The 22052-nt window shown below is 29.0% G+C and overlaps 1 protein-coding gene across 1 annotated transcript; it reads right to left on the bottom strand.

The window, feature by feature from the left end:
* Positions 1 to 18031: 18031 nt before the first annotated feature.
* LOC107462631 (dynamin-related protein 5A) lies at positions 18032 to 21739 on the bottom strand. The gene is made up of 7 exons (XM_016081258.3): positions 21256 to 21739; positions 20972 to 21178; positions 20438 to 20866; positions 19978 to 20205; positions 19679 to 19874; positions 18803 to 19493; positions 18032 to 18435 (listed from the first exon to the last, which is right to left on the bottom strand). Exons 1-7 carry the CDS (start codon positions 21736 to 21738, stop codon positions 18249 to 18251), a joined length of 2421 nt encoding a protein of 806 aa, XP_015936744.1. The 5' UTR covers position 21739; the 3' UTR covers positions 18032 to 18248.
* Positions 21740 to 22052: the final 313 nt, after the last annotated feature.

The raw sequence follows: 22052 nt of genomic DNA, 5'->3' as shown, positions 1-22052 counted from the left end.
TAAATATTAAATAAATAAAATTTATTATAATTATAATAAATATATATTTTATATTATTATTATTATTTAGACCAAAATAAAATAAAACTTCTAATATTGTGCAATTTAATTTAGCTTGCTTGTTAGAGAACCATATGAGAGTGTGATAAATTACTTAAAAGCTGGCAACACCAACAATCCATATTGGTGACTATTTAATGGCACTGTAGACAGTGGGTTTCTATTATTCAATTTTTTAAAGGTTTCTTGCATTCCAAAGCAAAGTGCAATATATGCTTTGTGACAATTGCTATATTAGATTCAACGGTCAATAATTTCCATGCACCATTAGATTTAATTAATTAATCCACAATATCTTCAGCCACTCCACACATAATCACTAATTAATATCATAATAATCATTCATTAATTTTTAATCACCAGTATATTTTATTTTATATACTTTGATCATGAATGTGAATCAGTTCGGTTCCCAAAACAAATTAAAGTGAAGTACAGGAGCACTTTGTAGTTGTGGGATTCCAAAATAATAATAATGTTTAATTTCATTATCCAAAATTGCTGATTGGTAATATAATGTAATCTCATATCCACAGTCCACTTGAGTGAGTGGTTTAGATTTTTTTATTTTTTTTTCCTTTTTTCCTTTTTCCTTTCCACACTTTAAATAAAATCTTGAAAAGCAATAAAAAAAAAGGGGAATCAAATTCTGATTTACTTGTTTGTATTGAAAAAAAGAGGGTTTGTCTGTCAAAGGGGACCAAATGCTAATAAGACAAACTCAGTGCTTTTATGAATTGGTTTAAATAATTTTAAAGGATAATCATTATATTAGAATTGTGGAGGGATCCCTTTTTTCAAACTTATTCTGTTATGCAAAATTAATAAATTATATGAATTTATTATTGAAGGTTTAATTAAGTGCAAAATAAGAAACGTTTTTTAGCTATCACTATTTATTGTGATAGGTATGGGAATAAATTATCAACGCAACTTGACATAAATAGATAAAAGTTTATATCTCTTAACCATATCTTTCGAATTCGATATTCACTAAAAAAATATTTTATATGAGCCAAAACTTTTTAAACCATATATTTAATGTGCATGAGGTATTACTCAAATTTTACTGTCGCCATATAACCAAACAATTGTAATCATACTACGTATATATTAAAAAATAATATCAATTAGCTATCTATAGAAATATATATTTGATAACTGATATCTTATTAAAAATTATTATACTATTATAAATAAATTTGATTATTTGTCTATTATAATTTTAATTATTTTATTGTAGCATGTTTAATTATTCTAATGATTAATTATTTAATTAAAAAATATATAAATTAATATATATAAATATACAAACATACAGTTAATTTTTTATGTGCATAGAATGTTTTTAAAAAGGGAGCTACTCAGATAAAAATGTCTAAAACATCTTTTTTTAAATATTTTTTAGTAATTAAAATTTAACACATATAATCAATTAAATCATGTTATTTTTGTCAAAATTAATAGGAATATTTTAATTATTTTTTATAATAAGAATATCGTAGTCATTTTTTAGAAAAAATAATATTAATTTAGATCGGTTTAAGATTTGATTCACTATTTTTTCAGTCAAATTAATTTATCTGACCTAATTTCGATAAAAATAACATAGTTTAATTAATTATATGTATTAAATTTTAATTATTAAAAAATATTTTTAAAAAAATATTTTAGATGTGTTTATCTAAATAGCTCCCTTTTAAAAAACTATATATAAAGTTGAAGAAAATTTCAAACTTTTTAATATACTCTTTCAATTCAAAATTTTCTATCGTGATTTTCTATTATAAACACATTGATAATTATAACTAAGTGACATAATTACTCCACTAATAAAAAATATACCATAAAATCATATAAGAATTTATCAAAATAAAATTGACATCAGCTTCCCAAAATCTCTTCTTTTGATAGGGCTAGATTATTTGATGTATAGCGCTAGATTCTAAGTCACCAATTGGTTAAATGGATAGTAACAGATTTGGTCCTAAATAAGAAAAAAAAAAATCCGTGGCACTTGGTAAATAAAAATAAAATCTTATTTGTTAAGGACAAAAAAGAAAGTTGCCAATAAAAAAAATGATGAGCTTCTAAAATGAGTGAGATATACAATTAATTGGCTGGTCATGGAGCCAAATAATAGATACCATGCCCACTTCAAATTCAAGTGGGAAATGAGTAAGCATTGAACAATGACTTGCAATGAACATATGACACCATGCAATTAATTACCAATTTTATGAATTTAGAGTGTGTGATATCTTCAGCAACAAAATACACCATTCAAAAGTTAAGTCAAGTCATGATGATCATGATATTTTTTTTTTATTATTAGTTCCTCAACTCTAGTGTTGGAGAGAGATGATTGGAGAACTCACTCTCCATTTTTCAAATGCTCATCAATTATCAATCACAATCACAATCAATGATATATTAGTAATGTAATCAGCACATATTGTTACAATATGAAGATTTGTCTTGTGTTGTGTCTACTCCCTAAAATAAGAAATATCATCCTTTTGTTTATTATATTCTTAAATGACTTAGTTTAATTTCAAGCTTCTTCATTTTAAAAAGATTAAGACACCTTACAAGAAGCTAAAATAGACTAGTTAATTAATTTCTTTAATTTCCTAGACTCCTTCTAGGTATTATATATGTTATGTCTTCTTCTATAAATAATAATAAAAAAAGCTATATGATACAAATTTATAATTTTAAGAAAGTATCTGGTCAATATCTCAAGAATACTAATTAAAATTTGAAAAATATTAGAAAAATAAAATATTATTAAATACTGGCTAAAATTTATTGGAATCTGATCTACAGGTTCTTGAGACTTTTCCGACTTTAAATTCAACTGCTTCAAGCAATATAACTACTTTAAAAAGTTTCTTATCTTTTGAAAATGAATTAAGAGTTAACTTTAATGCATTATTCCTCAATTAGACACACACATTAACTGAAACACCAACACCCATTCTTACTTTAATTTATATATTCCAAAAAATAATTAACCTTTAATTAACAGACATACACAAAAACAAATTAAAAATATTCAAAGATGCCATAACTTTATCAAACCTTGTTATTTATTTATCCTCATATATTGTCATGTGCATACTTTTCATAGGTTTCAACAGTGCATTATGTGTTAGGCGGCAATTGGTTCATACACATCTATTCATGACTAAATTATATTATTATATGTTGTCAAAATACAATTAACTTGGATCCACTTAATTAATTAAATTAGAGGGGAAAAATTTAGAGAGGTTATTGGCCGGCTTGACTATAGGGTCATAAACAAAGTAAAGTATTATTAGGTGTCATATTGGGGGTTTTCATTAGCAAGAGTTGTGAGGAGGGTGACAACTTAACCTCAGAATCCTTAAGTACAATTTAATTATTATTATAAATGTTTTCCTTTTCTTTTATTGTCTAAATATAATGTGTATAAATGCACCGTTCAAATTAATATCTATAGTTTAATTAATTAAATATAAAATTTAGTTTTATAGATTTAGATGTTAAATTATTTTTTTTCATCGATCAATTGATTCTATTATTGTCATGAAATTGACTAATTTAATTTGAAGAATTATATTATAATCTTGTTTCCAAATATGGATATTTTTTCTTCCTTGATAATTGAATTAAAAAACAACTATTTTATGCGGTGATAATGTACGCACAAGTTTGAAAATTTATTGATATAACATATAAATTTGTGTACATAATATAAATTTATTAATATAATATAAAAATATTTGTATATAGTACATAAATTTTTTCTATAAATATATTTTGTTGGTTGGATGAATTAATATTCTATTCTACTTACTGAAATTTGTACTATCCACAAAAATTTTGTATTATGCGCATTTTGTTAGTTGGATATTAATATTACGGACATATGGTCCTTCAAAACTTTGTGTCATGCACCAAAATTTATATGTTGTGCACTAAAAAAAATTATCTACTCAGTCATTTGTATAAAAATATATTTAAATATAAAATATCTATCATATTACATATTCAAGTCTTTTTGGCAACTAAATCCAACCAAATTAACCAAAATTCAACAAAAATTATTTTCATTACATGCAACGTGTACACACGTTTGCTTCACTAACGTGAACATATCCTTCTTCGTCTTCGTGTTTCTTTTTCTTCTTCGTGTTCTTCCTTCTTCTTCTTCGTATTTCTTCGTCTTCTTCATCGTGTTCCTTCTTCTTCTTCGCGTGTTTTCTCTTCATCGTCGTTCTTTTATTACTGTTGTTATTGCTGCATTTTTCCTCCTTTTTTCCTAGTAATTTTGCAGCATTAATTTTTTTTTATTTTATTCTTCTTAAAAGAGTGAAACAAGAAGAATTATGAGAAAATAAAATAATAAGAAGAAGATGAAGAAGAAGCAGCAGAATATGAAGAGGATGAAGAGAAAGCATTTTGAATTATACAAAACTTATCAGAATAAAAATACACCAAAATTTTTTAACAAATACACATAATTTTTTTTATTTTTACACAAAAACTTTGCTACAAAAACACAAAAATATCTTCTTTAATGCTATATTTTTTTCTTTTTTTCTTTATTTATTTCTTTTTTTAGTTAAATGAATGTAGATTCATTGTTTTTATTCTTGTTAAGAAAGTAAAATAAGAAAAAACTTGAGAAGGTAAAACAAGAAAGAGAAGATGAATAAGAAAACAAAGAAGATGATGATGATGATGAAAAAGAAGAAAAAGCAGTTGCAAGACCTAGAATAATTTGTCATGGCCTAACACAATTAGCTAGTTATGGAATGATTAACACTTTAGTATTGCAACATCTCATTAATAAGTTAATGTGCAGGAATAATCGGATAAATTGTATGCTTTTTGATCGGACTTGTAGATAATATTCTCCTTAACTTTGAAGAAGGAAGGGTTGAACCCCTCATCGTTGTACTGAATTTTGAATTATGCAGAACTTATCAGAATAAAAATACACCGAAATTTCTTAACAAATACACATAAATTTCTTAATTTTTATATCGAAATTATTTAATGATTGTGACACGCAAACTCAGTTTCAAAAACAAGTACACAAATAAAACTGAATTATGAACAAAACACACATCCAAATTAATTTTGGATTAGACAACATCATTAATATTACAAAAATTCAATGATAACGATAATAATAAATAACGATGATATTGATAAAGATGACGATAATGATGATGACGATATAATTATAACGATGATGATGATGATGAAAACGAATGAAAAGAAGAAATCAAATAAAAAAAGGGAAGAGAAGGAGAAAGTAGTAGTGTTGGTGGTGATGATGACGACAATAAAAAAAGAAAGAAAGAGAAAAAAGAAGGGAAAGAAAAACAGTAATTGAAATATTAGTAAGAGGAGGAGGAGGAAAAAGAGAAAATGCATAATTTAAAAAGCATTATAATAATTTGATTAGATTTAATTAAGTATTCTGAAAGAGAAGGAGGAGGAGAAGAAAAAAAAAAGAAGAGGAGAAGGAGAAGAAAAAAGAAATAAAGAAAAAAAGATACATAATTTGAAAAGTGATTATAATAATTTGGCCAAATTTGGTTAAGTATTTTACTTAAATATAAAACTTTATTCATAAAATATATATTAAAATTAATAAAATAACACATATATTTTTATACAAAATATAATATCTGATTTAATGACTAATTATTTGATAGATACATAATATTTTTTTATTGAAAGATGAAAATTCAGGTGAAGTTGATTTTGCGTGAAGTTAATAACTAAAAATCGTTAGATGAAAATTTAGTTAAATCAGTCAAATCATCTAATTGACTTCAGGTAAAATTGACTTTATGTGAAGTCGAATACACCTAAATTTTCACTTTGCTAAAATACTAAAAAGAGAATGATGTTAATTCTTAATTACTATATTACGTGATCAAATTGTTGGCATTCGCAAATGTGTAGTTAGTCACTTAATTGAGAACCCATTTACATTATTAATGAAGATAAATATATATTTTCCACACTTAGGTAACTGAAATTTAAACTTATTATATTTGAATATATTAGTAAATATGTAATATCAATACATATATTTTTCTTTTCTTAACAGAATCTCAAAGCATATATTTTGAAAAGATTTTTAAATATTTTTAAAATATTAATATTTCAGTATTTTTAATGGTTAATTTTAATTATAAAAATATATATTAATGAAGGGTTAAAATCACTTAAATACTGACGTTTGAGAAACGTACGAAAAATTTTGTATAATTTGAAATGGTGACTTTGCAGGGTCCGCCAAGGTTGTTAATTATCTCACCGTCACGGCCGGTCTAAGGCAGAGAGGTACTATTAGGCACATGTTATGATACACTGCTTCGTATTCAAAGATAGAAACAAAGAGACAGCTACTCATTTTTCTAATCTCAACAAAACCTTCTGCCGTAAAGTTTGACACTTGTGCTTGTCCAGTTCATACTCTGTTAGGCAAATTCCACATCACTTATGCTTTTAAATTTAATTTAAAGAAAGTCTAAAAAACCAGTATTTATTTTTATTAAAATTTGGATAATATTTAATTATAAAAAAAATAAATAATTCTACATTATTAGATATCATCTTACATCATTAAAAATATTAATAAAGGCTAATAAATAGTTACACATTACAAATTTTATTGACCTTTTAACATTCTTCTTTAATTTATTACTTACAAAAAAATAAATATTCGTCTTTATTTTTAATAATTTTTTTGAAAAATAATAAATCTTTTAACAAAGTATATTATTTTGATTTTTAATATTTAATTTTATAAGATTAATTAATTTTTTTATGAATAATTTCTTTTTAAAATATATTTATGTAATAGATTAATTACTAATATATTTCTTGGTGTTAGATAGTAAATTTATCTAATATATTTTAAAAAAAATAAAAAATAAACAATTCTGATAATCATTTTTAAAAAATAACAGGATTTTGAATAAAAAAATTGTCAATCCTATATTAGTTATTATATCTCCCATATTATTTAGATAGTTTTTTCCTATTACATATTTATGCAGTAAATTAATTCAGGATAAAGTTAATCTGTTATATAGTTTATTAAGAGATGTTTTGCTATAATAATTTAATTTTAATTTTTTTTTTGTGATGATAGCTTAATTGACATATTTCTTGGGTATACGTTATTAATAATTAATTTACATCTAAATATACACGAGAAGCTCAAGAATGAAGATAAGATAAGAAAATTAAATCGTTTGATTAATAGTAAGGTAGGTTGGATTGGTCAGTATCACCATTATTATTGTGGCCACAAGCCATAACGGAAGCAATCTTATAATTAAAATGTGCTTTTTTTTATGAGTTCTTAGCATTAATATTGACTTGTGTTTGGACAAAGAAGTACAACAAGATAACTTTTTTGAGTTAAATTCAGAGAGAAGAGAATGAGAGGAAATTAATGTATGAAACTTCCTGGTAAGGGGACTATTTTATACTCGTAGAAAAAGATAAAATCAATAATCTAGAAAAGTATTGTTAGTTTAATCAATAAAAGGATATATACAAAGACTTGATGTATCATTAACTATTACTAATTACAATAATTAGCTTAGCTAGGATGTTTTTTTTAGTTCTAAAACACGGAGGTGAACTACTACACAAACTACTAGTTTTAAATTATGTTGTCGTCTTAATTAGTGTTCCTTTGCCAAAGTTTTAAATCATGTTGTCTTATGGTTATAGTGGTCCATAGAATTATTTATGATTTGAAAAATTCTTATAAAAAAAAATAGTCACATGAATCACTTAAAAAAAATGTAAACCACTTAATGATAATTTTAATTTAATAGTCTTTATTAATTAGATCTTCTTATTTTTCATAATAAGCATTTTTCTCATACAATTCTTTACTACATACCAAAATTTCAAGTGATATACCAATATTTTAAAGTGATATATATTTTGAAACAAATGAAAAATTTCAAAACTAAAGTTTGCTATTTCTAAATAAATATTTTAAAATACTCATATTCGATCTATATTTTAACTATTTGAAAGATTCATACATATAACACATCAATTTCTATAATATTAGACTAGTTGTCCTTTTCAATTTTTAATTAATTATTCGAAAGACAAAATAATTCTTTATAATTTAAATTTTTTTAATAAGTACCTAATCATCATTTATTTAAATAATAAATTTAAATAACTGTTATAAATATTGACCTGCTGATATATCAGAAGTTGTTTATAATTTAAACTAATAATAAGTATCACTTATATCAATTACTTGAATAATTAAAAATTAATTGTAAATTTTTAAATTGTTAAAAAAAATTTAATAAATAGTCAAAATCCAAAATAAAAAATATTTATCCAGAATATTAAAATACCCTATCCCTCTGGATCCAAGAATTTAATGGATTTATGATCTGACTGAAAGCAAGAGTAAAGAGTGTGTATTAGCTAATGAGTTATATTCAAATGATATAGTCTCTCTATATTTATTTAAAAAATTACAAATTCGAATCACTCTTTAATTTAATAAAAAAAAAAAGCGTGTGTATTGCTTCAACGCTGCATTTTCCTTCTCTTAAGGCAAAGAAAACAGGTGCGGTTGTTTAGTCAAACATGATGGCCCCATATATATTCCCTTTGCTCTCATAAATTAAATGAAACCCCCTTAAGCTTACACATACAAGAGAGAGGGAAAATTAAGAAAAAGATTGTTAGAAAGTTCCTTCGATTTATTCTTAGCTTCTTACTCAAGGCTCAATAATTGTCTATTGATTTGATTAATTGAGAGTATTTGTCCCCCGTTATCTTTTCACATCAATAGAATAATTAAATTTTAACAACTAACTTTCATCAAAATTAAATAGCCGTGTTACTATCATTTTTATAGTTATTTTGTACTTATATTCCTTTAGACGTTATATAAATTATTAATTTTACATGAATCACATTTTTTTTCAATAATCGAAGAATTAATATGTTATAGGTTCAGTAATATACAATAATATAAATTAAATAAAAATTTAAAACTTCATGATATTAGAACCATTTATGTATTTTTATTTAGTGGAGAAAAGTGTTGCTACTTACTTCTCAAGTCGAGCCAATATCGAATCATGGGACTCGTGTTTTTTTTTTTGTCGGTGGATTAAACAATTTCCAATTCTAGATATCTCAATGAATAGAACAACTTCTTTATTATGGTCGGAGCGACCTATAATAATGGGGAGGTCTTTATTTTAGGTCAGGATTGTTATTTGGGACAAGATTATGAACAATTATCATTCTATACATTTTAGATAATTAAATATTTAAAAATTACACATTCAAAATCTATATTAATTAATTACTTTATCCATTTTAAATTAATAGTCTTTTTTCATTTTTATTTTTATTACAAATTAAACGTCATTGTATAATTTTAAGAAGTTATGAATTAAATTTTACCTACTATCATGCTTTTTATTATTAATATTTTTAATAAAATTTAATGATTATTTTAATACTTATATACAACATATAATATAAAATAGAGAGTATTAATTGATTTTTATTATTCTTTCATATTTATCCATCTATATATTTATGGTAATTGACTTGTGAACTTGCCATCGAGCTATAATTTAAATTGTAATTATTTAATTAAATAACATAGTACTCATTAATATTGGAAGGAGGCTCATTAATATTGGAAGGGCTGGTTTGACGAGTTGGTGATGGATCCAGTATTCGAATCTGCAGTGATTTTTGGCTTACTCTTCTACATCCTTATGTTGTTTCTTCATCTGAAACTTCCAATCTACAAAATCAATCACTATTGATGGTCAAAGACTTAATACTTTCTAATGGTTAGTGAAATAAAACTCTAATTAGAAGTATTTTTTCTGAGGACACTAGTCAGCATGTGCTAGCAACAACAATTGGAGGTGGAAAAGATAAAATTTATTGGACCCTTAATAAAAGTGGTTTATATGAAGTGAGTACTGGTACCGTGTGTCTTATAGGTTCTTGCATCCTCCCATTGAATTTTGGCCAGAGATTATGAGACAACAAAATTCGTGGCGAGAACTGTAGAAGTTGAAAATCTCAAGGAAGATTAAAATTTTTCTCTGGAAGTGCTTCCATGAAAAGCTTCTAGTACTACAAAAGCTTTATCATCGCATCCCATCGATTCAACCTATCTGCCGAAGATGCTTACAATTTCCAAAAACAATCAATCATTGCATCTTTCATTGTGTAAAATCAAAGGAAATTTGGTCAAAAATGGACTTACCAGCTACTAGAAGGAGCACTGAAGACTCTGATTTCTAAGCTACTAGAAGGAGCACTGAAGACTCTGATTTCTATGTTGAGAGGAACTTGAGAATGGAAGCCTTGCATACTCAACCCAATAGCTCTTCTCAGAGAATGATGATGGTGATTTTGAGCTGGTTCTTATGGAAGGTTAGGAACAAGTTCATCTTTAATAATGTATCAACTAGTGTGGAAGAGATAATGGCGTCGGCTTTGAAGTTGGAGAAAGCGCTTCAACAAATTCACAATTCCTAATTGATGAGCACTTTACTTTTTTATCTCTCTTATTATTAGATTATTATATGATGTTACTTCTATAGTAGAGCGTTGAGAATCTCCTATTTCTTTTATTTGTCCCATATATAAATACCTATATATTTTTTACACCTCTCATTCATATACGTAAAAGTTATTTATATATCCAACGGCGTAACAATATGCTGGATTTTGCTATTAAAATTTCAAAAAGATCGAAATAATTCATACACCTTTTGGCACACGTATTTGATATAAGAAATGTTAAGGAATCAGTAGATTTTATGATTTGTAATCATCAATTAGTCATTATTAATGTTTTTAATAGTGTAAAATTATATTAAATGACGTAAAATTACTCATTTTTTTCGATAATTAAGTGCTGGCCAAATTTTAATAAAAATACTGCCCTAAACTTTCTCATTTGATATATATCTCACATAAATGCAACTATGTCCATGCTCCATATCGAACATGCCTTTGCCCTTTGGTACTACTTCACTCAATCTTTTGTTACATACAACTCCAATGTCCAATTGCAGTACTATGAATAGTTTTATTTTTTATTTAATTTTTACCTAGCTAGGTCTAAGTTAGTCATGTCTATCTTACCTAAATCAACAATACAATAAAATAAAGAGTATTTATTTATTTTGCTTCTCAAAAAATTTCGAACTAAACATTTTAGTTTCTAACTAAAATTAATTATTCGATTGATCCTTGATAAGTAATTCTGTCAGTCACTTAGATCATTAGTTTCGTCAACTCTAACGGAAGACAAAATTATTCTTGACAACTCTAACAGAGATAAAATGATCATTGACAATTCTAACATGAGACAAAATGATCCTTGACCCTTTTGTTTGAAAACGACACTATTCTTCCCCAATTTTTATCGTATCTCGCATAACCTTAATATTTATACTCTCCTTCTTCACCTTTACAATCTTCTTTTCCATCTTTTCTGATCCTTCCTCCTCTTCAACTCTAAGACCAAGCCATAGTGTAAATACCACGCATGTCGCACCTATTTCAACATATTATAGACCACACACTTCCTAAATCTCCGTGGCTGGTACACCTACCTCCTCTGCACTTCACCCACTAGCTCTAAGACCAAACCATAGTGTAAATACTACGTGTGTCGCACCTATTTCAACATGTCATGAACCACACACTTCCTAAATCTCTGTGGCTGGTACACCTACCTCCTCTGCATTTCATCCACTAGAAGCATCCACCTCCGCGTCCTCGATAACAGTATCACCTCCAATCCCGACAACGTCCACCACATCCTTAAGACCAAGTTCCACAACTACCTCAAGGGCATGCCTTTCTCCACTCTCCGGCAAGTAATATAGATTGTTGGACATTGGGACATCATGAGAAGATTCTCTTTCGACATCATATGCAAATTCTCATTTGGAATGGACCCGAGTGCTTCATTCCTTCTTTTCCAGAGTCCAAGTTGGCAAACAGTTTCGACCTCGCATCCAAGCTATTAGTACAACGAGCAATGTCGTCGTTGCCGCACATATGAAAACTGAAGCAATTACGGAATATTGGTTCGGAGAAGAAGTTGAAGGAAGCGATTAGAGTGGTGGACAATGTGATCATGAAAATGATAGGACAGAGGAGGAGGGAGATGAAAGCGATGACGACGGGTCTTAACAAATCATATTTGTTGTCTAGATTCATGAGATCCATTGAAGATGACAAGTACTTGAGAGACATAGTCATTAGTTTTCTGAGTATGAATTGGTTGAGAACAAGTTGAGGATTTTTCTTCTTGTGAACATTGAAATTGCAGAGTGTGCATTATGTAGCTTGAAGTTACAATGTTAGATTATTAATGTTATGCAAGATATGATGAAAATTGGGAGAGAATAGTGTCGTTTCCGAACAGAGGAGGTTAGGGACCATTTGGTCCCTAGTTAGAATTTTTAGGAACTATTTTGTTTTCCATTAGAATTGACGGAACAAAAAACTTAAGTGACTAATAAAGTTAATTGTTAGGAATCAATCAAATAATTAATTTTAGTTAAAGATTAAAATATCTGATTCAAAATTCTTTAAGAAACAAAATAGATAAATACTCTAAAATAAACGAATAAAGAGTGGAATTATAGAAGGTGAAAAAGGGTTATGTATTGTACCTGGATCAAAAAGGGATATATATGGAACTATAAATTACACAATCATTTATTAAATTGTGTAAATATAATTTTTTTTATAATTTTGTATATTAATTTTATATTTTGCGGGAAAAAAAAGTAATATAAGAATAAATGTTCTTTCGATATCTCTGATCATTTGTTCGAAAGATGAAATGCTCTTTTACAATTTAAAAATTCCTAATTAATCTCTAATTATGTAAATAATTGTTCTAAACAAATTTTGTAAACCGCGTAATTTGTTAATGTATCATTGACCACTCAGACCAATAACAAAAGTATTGTTAGTGTTGCAAGTGTGAGAACCGTCGAAATTAGTCCTACATCAAAGAAAGCAAGAAAAAGTGAGGAGTTTATAAGAGGAGAGACCCATTAACTTGATACCTTAAAGTTTTGAGTTGGATGTGGTGTTTTTTCATCTTATGTTCTCTCACTTGATTTCTCTCTGGAATCTCTTCGGTGGTTAAAAACTCTCTACGATTGGCCCAACAAAAAGTTAATTAAACCAGCTATTTAAATAATTTAAAAATAATTAAAAAAATTTAAATTATAAAAATATACTTTATTATCCAGATAAATGATCAAAAATTAAGAATTACATTTTAGTTACGAGTAAATTACTTTTATTTTGCTACTTGACTGCGACATATTCACAATCTAAAATTGGGTACATTTTCTTACCTATATAAGTAGCCAAATACATGTGAATTACATGCAATTTTTTTTTACAATATTATTATTTATACGGGACTAACCTCACAGATAATCTACTATTTTAAAAAAAAAATTAATTATTTTATTATTTTCTATAATTTTATTAAATTTTTAATTAGATCTCTATATATTGTTTCTTTTCAATTAAATCTATATACTATATTAGATTTTATAACTAAGTTTTTATCGTGATAAAAATATTAAAAATAACAGAAATATTCTATTAAACTATACAGAATATTCAGTCAAGTGTTTGATATATTCATTTTGCTTAACGAAATATTCTGTTAATTTCAGCATTTTTATTATAATAAAAACTTAATTACAAAATCTGATATAGTATAAAGACTCAATAAAAAAAAATAAAAATTTAATTAAAAATTTATTAAAATTATAAAAACAAATAGAATCATTAAAAAAAAACTCATAGATAATCTACAATATGTTTATCAATATTGAGCCCGTTAATATCACCATTTCATGGCCTTTTTTTCTTTTCTTTTTCTTCTTTTCAGTCTTTTCTTCCTCTTTTTCTCTCTTTTTTCTTCCTTTCCACAATGCTATGAAAACTAAAGGTGAAAATGAAATTAGACAATGCCTCTTTGTAGTTGTGGCCGCAATATATACGAGAATTTTGGTCTGTTTTGCGACTAATGTTGCAAAAACGACAGGATTAGAGAGATGATTATTATTCAAAGTTATTTTTTGTAACTTAATACGTGTATATTATGTCTAAAGTTATTTTTTTAACTTAATAATATATATTATGTCTAAAATTATTCAATTATTTCAACGGTAATTAAAGAATACAAAATAAAAAACTTAATCTAACGTAGGGTGACTTTGGACTATTGCGAAAATTGATTTAGTCTCTACCTTGGTTGTTATATATATACATTTGAATTTATTCTACTTTCATTTTGTGAACTTGCTAGCAAAATAAATTCAAGTTTATACGCTCATTTCACAGGTTAGTCAACAAAATCCGTTAAACTTAATTTTGCAAATTAGTCCAGCCGCAAATACAAATATATAAAGAAGTAAATATTTCTATTTTAACGAGGAAAAAAATAATAAATAAATAATAGAAAACCTTCAAGTAGTGAAAGTAGCCAATCCTAATAATAAAAATAAAAAGATTATGTCATTTGAATTATAATTCGTTGACAACAAAATATATTTAATTGTCACAGTAAAATTAAAGAATTCAATGCCTATTTTTCCATTTCATACTTCATAGACTATGCCGGTTTGACCCACTCAGTTTTGGTAGGAACCAGTAAGTCAGTAACTATCATAAAAAAATTTAAATAAATAGAAATAAATGGTAGTATATATATGCCTTTACTCTTTTTTTTTTCTAGAATTTTATCTGTATTAATTAGGATCATGCAAGTGACTTACAAATTTAGAATCGTTCAAATCCAAGTCAAAAAAGACATTGTTAGTGCAATAAACTTCCCATAGTAATTCATTCATATCTGTGTGTTAGTAACAATAACCATATCCACATATAAGTGGATAGACACAAAATTACTTACCACAACAAAAATAATGACATAAAAGTATAAATTAAAATAATTCATCCTCAATCAATTTAGGTTAATCGAGTGATCAGCTCATTCGTCGTCCGTTTAAATAATTAGTGTGAATTCTGCCTTGTATATGCAATAATCCATTATCCTTAAATAGAATTTAAATTCATGACAAATTAATTCTTAACCTATTAAATTAAAAAATACTATAGACAACAAAAGAAAAAAAAATTCATACTATTATTATTATGATTATTACTCATTATTAGTATATATTAGTTGTTCAAACAATTAGACTGAACTAGACAACTAGTCAATGACTTGTAATACTGAATTATTACCTAAAGAAAGAATTATATTTTACGTAACACAAAAATACAAGTTATTATATATATTGAATTGGTCTAAGGACATTTAAGGGGTTACGGTAAAAACAATGGCTTATCACTATATATAGGTGGCGTTTTCCTCTTAATTGTAATTACAAATTTAATCATCATCATCATAACCTAATCATTTCCCTAATCAACTACTAAGCTAGCTTCGACAATAAGACCACGACAGCTTACTTCAAACCAAACGTCTTAATGGTTTTTGAACATGGCATCCACTATTATTGACCATGGACCTTTATGATTGTGATTTACTAAATGACTAGTCAAGAATTAAATGTTCTTTTTGAAAAATAATAGTAGTATCTGTCAATTTTCTTTTAAAAAAGAAATTAATTCAATATATTTGTCATTCTTTTATTTTCACGTTTTCTCATACATTTAGTACTTAGTGTAATGTTTTTTAAGTTTTCTTCATTTTCATTTTCTACTCAATTCCAAGCATAATAAATTATATATAATATTTACATTCTAAATTACTCTATTTCGGCAAACAATCTTATAATTATTTTTTTTCCGAATTATTTCATGCATATATAAATAATCATATGGACAAGAATAATAACAAAAAAGAGCTTGGTTAAGGAAGGACATATGCTAAACTTATTAGTTAAGAAAATTTTTATAGAAAAATGCAAAATTTAATTTTTAATGTATTTGCTCGATATTTATTAGAATAATAATTTTACAAATTTTTATTAATAATAATTTTAATATGTATGTTAAAAAAGACATGTAACCCAAAGAAAAATTATAGTGAGAAATTATGTCTCCAAGCTCCACCATTATATGAAACATAATTAAGAAGGAAAACATATCTAGTGGATGAGATTAGCTTAAGAGATTATGTCAAACGGGTAACGGCAGGAGTAATTGCATTCCAAAGTAATTATTAATGATCCCAATGATATTCATTACTATTGGATAGTAGTATAAGCCATTGGTATTAATTACGATTGGATTGTAATAATAACTATGTTGTTGGAGTAGGTCACTAGTAATATGAGGTCAAGGAGGAATAAGAATTGTTGGGGACCACATTTAATTTTGGGACTGACTTTGGTGGGTATTTTAATATTTTTGATTTGCTACTTGCCAATTTGCAAATTCAAAGAAGGTTTTGTTGAATGTTGATGAGAGAATAATAAAGAATGCTTGCATAATTAGCTGTCATTCCCTCTTATTTTAGGTTCTTTCTCTTGGATTGTTTTTGTTTGAAGTCATAATTTTATGTATCGTCGTGACATGATTAACATCTAAGATAATACTATTAATATTCAAACGCTCATTCATTTCTATAAGACAAAACACCATCTATTTCTTTATCTTTTTTCTTTCCTGTTGAATATATCTAAACGCATTTTGGTAGAATATAATACAATAATGAATTTAGTATAATTTTTTAGTTAAATATATGGTATTTGAAAAAAATCTGAGTCAAGATAAAGTAGTTGAAAGAAAACCCTTAGTACCTATATTTTTTTTTATTTCTTTTTATTTCATTGAACTCGGATTGTTTATTTTTATTAGACCCAGACTTAATAACATGGTCCCATTAATAACCTAGTATGAGTTAACATTTTGACAAGGTATGAAAGGTTGATATGGATAATTATATAAATTTCAAAAGTAAAGAAATATCATTCATGTATAATATAAGCATGACAACTAATTTTTTTTTTTCTTGCAAAGTATCATTTGAAATTTTTACTTATAAATTAAGCTAACTAACAATATGACTCAGTCAACCAAAAAAGTACTAGATGAAATTTCATAATATGAATTAAATCTAATAAACATAGGGCAGAGTTGCATCATGAACATTATCATTATAAGCCTATATTTGCCGGTTAACAAGTCTATCTCCTAATCTCCACACACACATTTAGAGCATATTTTTTAATTTTATTTTAGTTTATTTTTTCCTGTAATAAAAGTTTCAAGGTGGAGAAACTCATTCCCTAAACTGTTTATTTGTTGCACGAGATAACACTAAATTAGGAAGGGTATTCATAGATGCATGGTATCATGTTATTGTCCAGTTGGTTAGCAAGAAAATGAGACATTTAATTCACAAGGGTCAACAAATTCCTTAAAAGTGAACCATAAACCTAGGACTTGTTTCTGTTCACATTCATGGTCCCAAAATAGTTACCCTTCCAAACATGCAGGGCAATCTGCAATCAATTGACAGAGCATTTTACAGCAGATGTTAAGTGATACCAACCCATAAGTTTTGGAACTAACACCTGATCAAGTGACAGCCAATAACATGAGTTCTGTTATTTGCATATACATGTGAAATAGATGGTTATCATGGGAGTTTGATTTTTATTGTTGATATAAAAGTATGTCTTAATTCTAGTAAAATGATTAGTGTCACACCTACCTAAATGAAATCAATACTTATTTGAGCTATAGTGTTATTTTTTTTTTGTTCCAAAATATTTATCAATTTAAAAGTTTGCTACACAATATTTATCAAGGTACATTAAATTATGAATGTACCAAAATTTTTAAAAGTGATTTTGTGAAACAAGAGAGTATATAAATATTGACAAATAAAACATGCTACTTGAGAAGAAATTTAATTCATTTTAGGATAAATGTTAAATTGTGAACCATCAAGCTACAAATCAGTGAAACCATTATGAAGAAAATTCATGTTACAGAAGCATATATTACAATGAGGAAGGCCCCATATCAAAGTTTTACCTTGCAGTGATTGAAATTCACTAAATGTGAATGAATTAAATAAAATTCTGTGGGAGAGCTGGCTGTGACTCTTATTATCAAAGTTCCCGAGTTAGAGTCTTGAACTCATTCAAGCAAGATTGGAGTATCTTCTGCCGCTTCTGAAGGGATTCTCTTTCAGTTTGTAGCACTTGTATTGCACCAGGAGCAACAAACATGTCCATGAACTTCTCATCATTCAGGGCAAACAAATCCAATCCAAGAGCCACAACAAGCCGATCGCGGCTGCAACAAAAGTAGGCAAGAAACAACAGTGTTGCAAAATAAAGTTATGATCTCAGTTAGGGTGATTAAAATTTTTAAAAGTACAGTATCAACATAATCAAATGCAAGGTCATGGTCTCATACTCTCATTAACGACCTAGTTTTTTCTTATTTCTTAAAATAGGACTGAAAATAAAAGGAACAAGGAAAAAGCAAGGCATTACATTATTTCTTTAAAGAGAATGTGATACAATGTGACATTGCTAACTAACTTTCTAAAAGTAAATCTAACATTGCAAAAGGAAATGTCAATTTTTATGCAATAGACTAGAAGCAATGTTTACAATGACAAGCATAACATTATTTACATATGCATAGAAAAGCTTACCAAGGTGTTAGGAATCCAGAATTTAGTGTCGATGTCACGCCTCGCTCAACAAGAACTTCGCGAATTCGCGCAAAATGCTGCGCTGCTGAGAAACAGATTTCTGAATAAGCAGAACCAGATTTTTCCTGATTTCCAAATAGAAGACCACCATTTTGCATCCTGATGATCTGGTCAGAATTCTTGCTATTCCCTGTCATTCTAGACGCTCTTTTTCTTGGTCCATTGTCGTTGCAAATGCCATGCTCCTTTTTTGCCAATCCATGAATAGGATTACCTGGCTGATCAGGAGATGGGGTTTCAGGGACAGTAATGTTGCTTTCATGTAAAGCTTCTCTGGCTTCTGCATTTTTGCCTGGGGTGGTTTCTTGAGCATGATGCTTTTCTGGAGGTATATTTTCCTGGTCCCTCATTACTACATCATGGGATGCAGAACCCGTGTCGCTCAGCTCAAGAAAAAAGGAAGATGTTGCAACCTGGTTTAATTTTTTGAAAGGAGGAGCATTTGGTGCATAACATGTTTGAAAGTCATTGACATAGCAGACCTGTGAGTATGGACTGGTAACTGAATCAAGGTGGTGTCTAATTAGTTGTTTGCATTGTTTTGAAAGATCCTTTATGAAGCGGCTGTATGCACACCTTAATGCAGCATGAAAACCAACATACCCGTCCATGTTAGCTGTTTTACTCGCATCTGCAATGAAAATAACCACCACTCAGCTTCTCTAATTAGATGCATTAAACATATAGTAAAAGATAAAACAATTTCACACAATGATCATTTGCAATTCTGTCATAGGATTTATTTCATAACATTCTAGTGGTAAATACACAACCAAATGAAACAATGACAAATTTTCAGCAAGGAGAATCACTTACACTCTGAGTCATTACTGCGGTTTCTTTCTAGCGCCAAATCAAATAAGTTTCCTAAAACAAAAGCAAGTCTGTCACAAGCAGTATCAAGAAGAGGAGCAAGCCATGATCTAGCAGCAGAACGAGCAATTTCTGCTGCAGCTTCTGTTATTCCTCTTGCGCCGCCTCGGCCAGCATGGGCAAGTAATATATTCGCAACCTGTTGAAAGCATATCAAAAGAATCTCAAATTGAGGAAGAAAAAAGGGAAAGATGATATGTTTCCAAATCAGTTATCTAAATTCTAAAAGGTATATGAAGTACCTTCTCCCTTGACACTGGAGGGCATTCAATGGAATAGGCAGCACATCGAAATTCATGTATGACTCTTTCAAAAGCAGCTCCTCCATAAAGGCGCAAAGTAGAATTTGGGGGATTCATATCTGTGATGACACCAGGCCAAGCTCCAATGCCACTTTGAGATTGCTCTTCAGTTGTAGTTTTCCCCCACTGCTCAGGGCAAGGATCTGCTGCACCATCAATAAGTGCACCCTTGACAAATCGGAAACAAGATAGTTACTAATTTGAGAACCTAGGCTCATAACCATTGTTAAAAAGATGTCTAAAAATCACAGAACAGCATAAAGTGCATGTTGTCTAGCATAAAATATTCATAACAAGTGAAAATTATAGTGTCTATAAATAATTTTTTTGCTAAGTATACAACACCTAGTTAAGTTTTCAAATTTTCTCACTCATAAATTCCATAATGATGATAACTCACCACATGGTTGCTTATAGAAGCTGTATACAACATGGCGAATTTCCTGAGATGAGCAACATCTGAGGTGGCCTGTATCTTTGAATTCATTCTAGCAAGGTCTGCAGTCACCTCGGTGCAGCGTTGCTCGAGCAACGCGAGAGTTGCCGGCGCTGCTTCTTTGTATTTCTTCTGAAGTTCAGACTCCAAATAGTCTCTCAAACGGGTAAAACCAATATGAGAGTTAAACTTTTCTTCATCAAAACCACCCTTGACTACATCACGCAGATGATGAAGAACCTCAGAGTCCACCTGAGAAATCTGCCTTCGGAACTCATCATTTGAAATGTTACCCCTATCTTTAGGCAGGGCCACAAAGAAAGGGCGAGTGCCATCTCCAAGGTAACCACTTGCACTCAAATACCGATCCACTTCCCACCGGTCACTAAATTCCTGTGTCCATTACAAAAGCAAATAGCAGCATTTAGATACTTGTACAATTCAACTATCTAAACCCTAAACCCTAACACAATGTCTTAAATGCACAATAGAAGTTACCTTGAGACGATTATCGAATTTGGAGACAACAATTACAGTCCTTCTAAATGTTGGATCAATCTCACGAATAGCATCCAACCACAAGGAGGAGCACCACTCGACGCTACTCTGCTGGAGGAACAAGAGCATACGGTGGGGCGGACTAGCCAACGACTTCACCATCGAAAGTATTTCTTCCGGCGTGTTCTCCGGTTCCCCCTTCTTTGCCTGCCAAAAACAATTAAGACCATCTAAATACAAAGAATTTTCAGCAAAAGAATAGACTAATTAACATTCTATCCCACCTTAAGAACAAAGCCGGGGGTATCGATAACGGTTAGGTTCGGGCAATGAGCATATTCGGCTCTCATCACAATAGGCTTAGGAGAAACAGCTGTCTTAGTTTTCTTCAGAAGTGCGTCGGTTCTTGACTTGATGATGTCAGCAATGGCAGATGCCAAAACCACAGGACTACCGTATTCATCGGAATCCTCCTCCTGGAAGCGGCAGCGAGGGTCGAGGGCGGTGGGATCGTGAACCATCTGGAGGATGAGGGGCCTTCGGGTTCCCATCTCCACCTCGCGGACATTGAACCGGAAACCCAGCAATGCTTCTAGGAGGGAGCTCTTCCCGTCTGATTGGCCTCCTATGGCCACGATCTCAGGGATCGGAAGCTTCTCCCCGAACGCCACTGCCGCCGCCTGAAGCCGGTTGTAGGCCTCAAAGCGACGCGACTTCGCGGCCAACGAGGATGCGTCGGAGTGGTGCTGGTGGTGCTTTCGAGACATTGAGGATTTTTAATATTTTTGCTGGAACTGGAAAAAATCAACCTGGGTTTCCTGTTCAAGTGACTGACCTTTTTTTTTTGGTTTTCCCAAACGGTATCCCCTAACCCGACAGGTTAATGACTAATCCGTCACGGATCTGAGCTTCATTTAAGGGTCTGCCGCTGGCCAATGAATTGTTGTATGTACAAGGCAGAGTTCGAACTTCCGACACTTGTTTAAGCGGACGAGTGAACTGACTACTCGACCAATTCAAGTTGGTTGGAGCCGTTAGTTTTTGTTCCGAGGCGCTTTTAATTTTTTGGAATCTTAGGCCC

This window comes from Arachis duranensis, chromosome 8 (genome assembly GCF_000817695.3).
Source record: "Arachis duranensis cultivar V14167 chromosome 8, aradu.V14167.gnm2.J7QH, whole genome shotgun sequence".
Classification (NCBI taxonomy): domain Eukaryota; kingdom Viridiplantae; phylum Streptophyta; class Magnoliopsida; order Fabales; family Fabaceae; genus Arachis; species Arachis duranensis.
This window is presented reverse-complemented; position numbering and strand designations above follow the sequence as displayed.

Bases quoted from the DNA above. Each gene is read 5' to 3' on its own strand.
- LOC107462631 (XM_016081258.3), bottom strand. From the start codon at position 21,738: ATGTCTCGAAAGCACCACCAGCACCACTCCGACGCATCCTCGTTGGCC. The intron at 20,867-20,971 runs GTAACTTCTATT...TAATGGACACAG, and splicing joins AATTCGATAATCGTCTCAAG to GAATTTAGTGACCGGTGGGA. The intron at 18,436-18,802 runs GTAAGCTTTTCT...CTTTTGTTGCAG, and splicing joins TCTGGATTCCTAACACCTTG to CCGCGATCGGCTTGTTGTGG.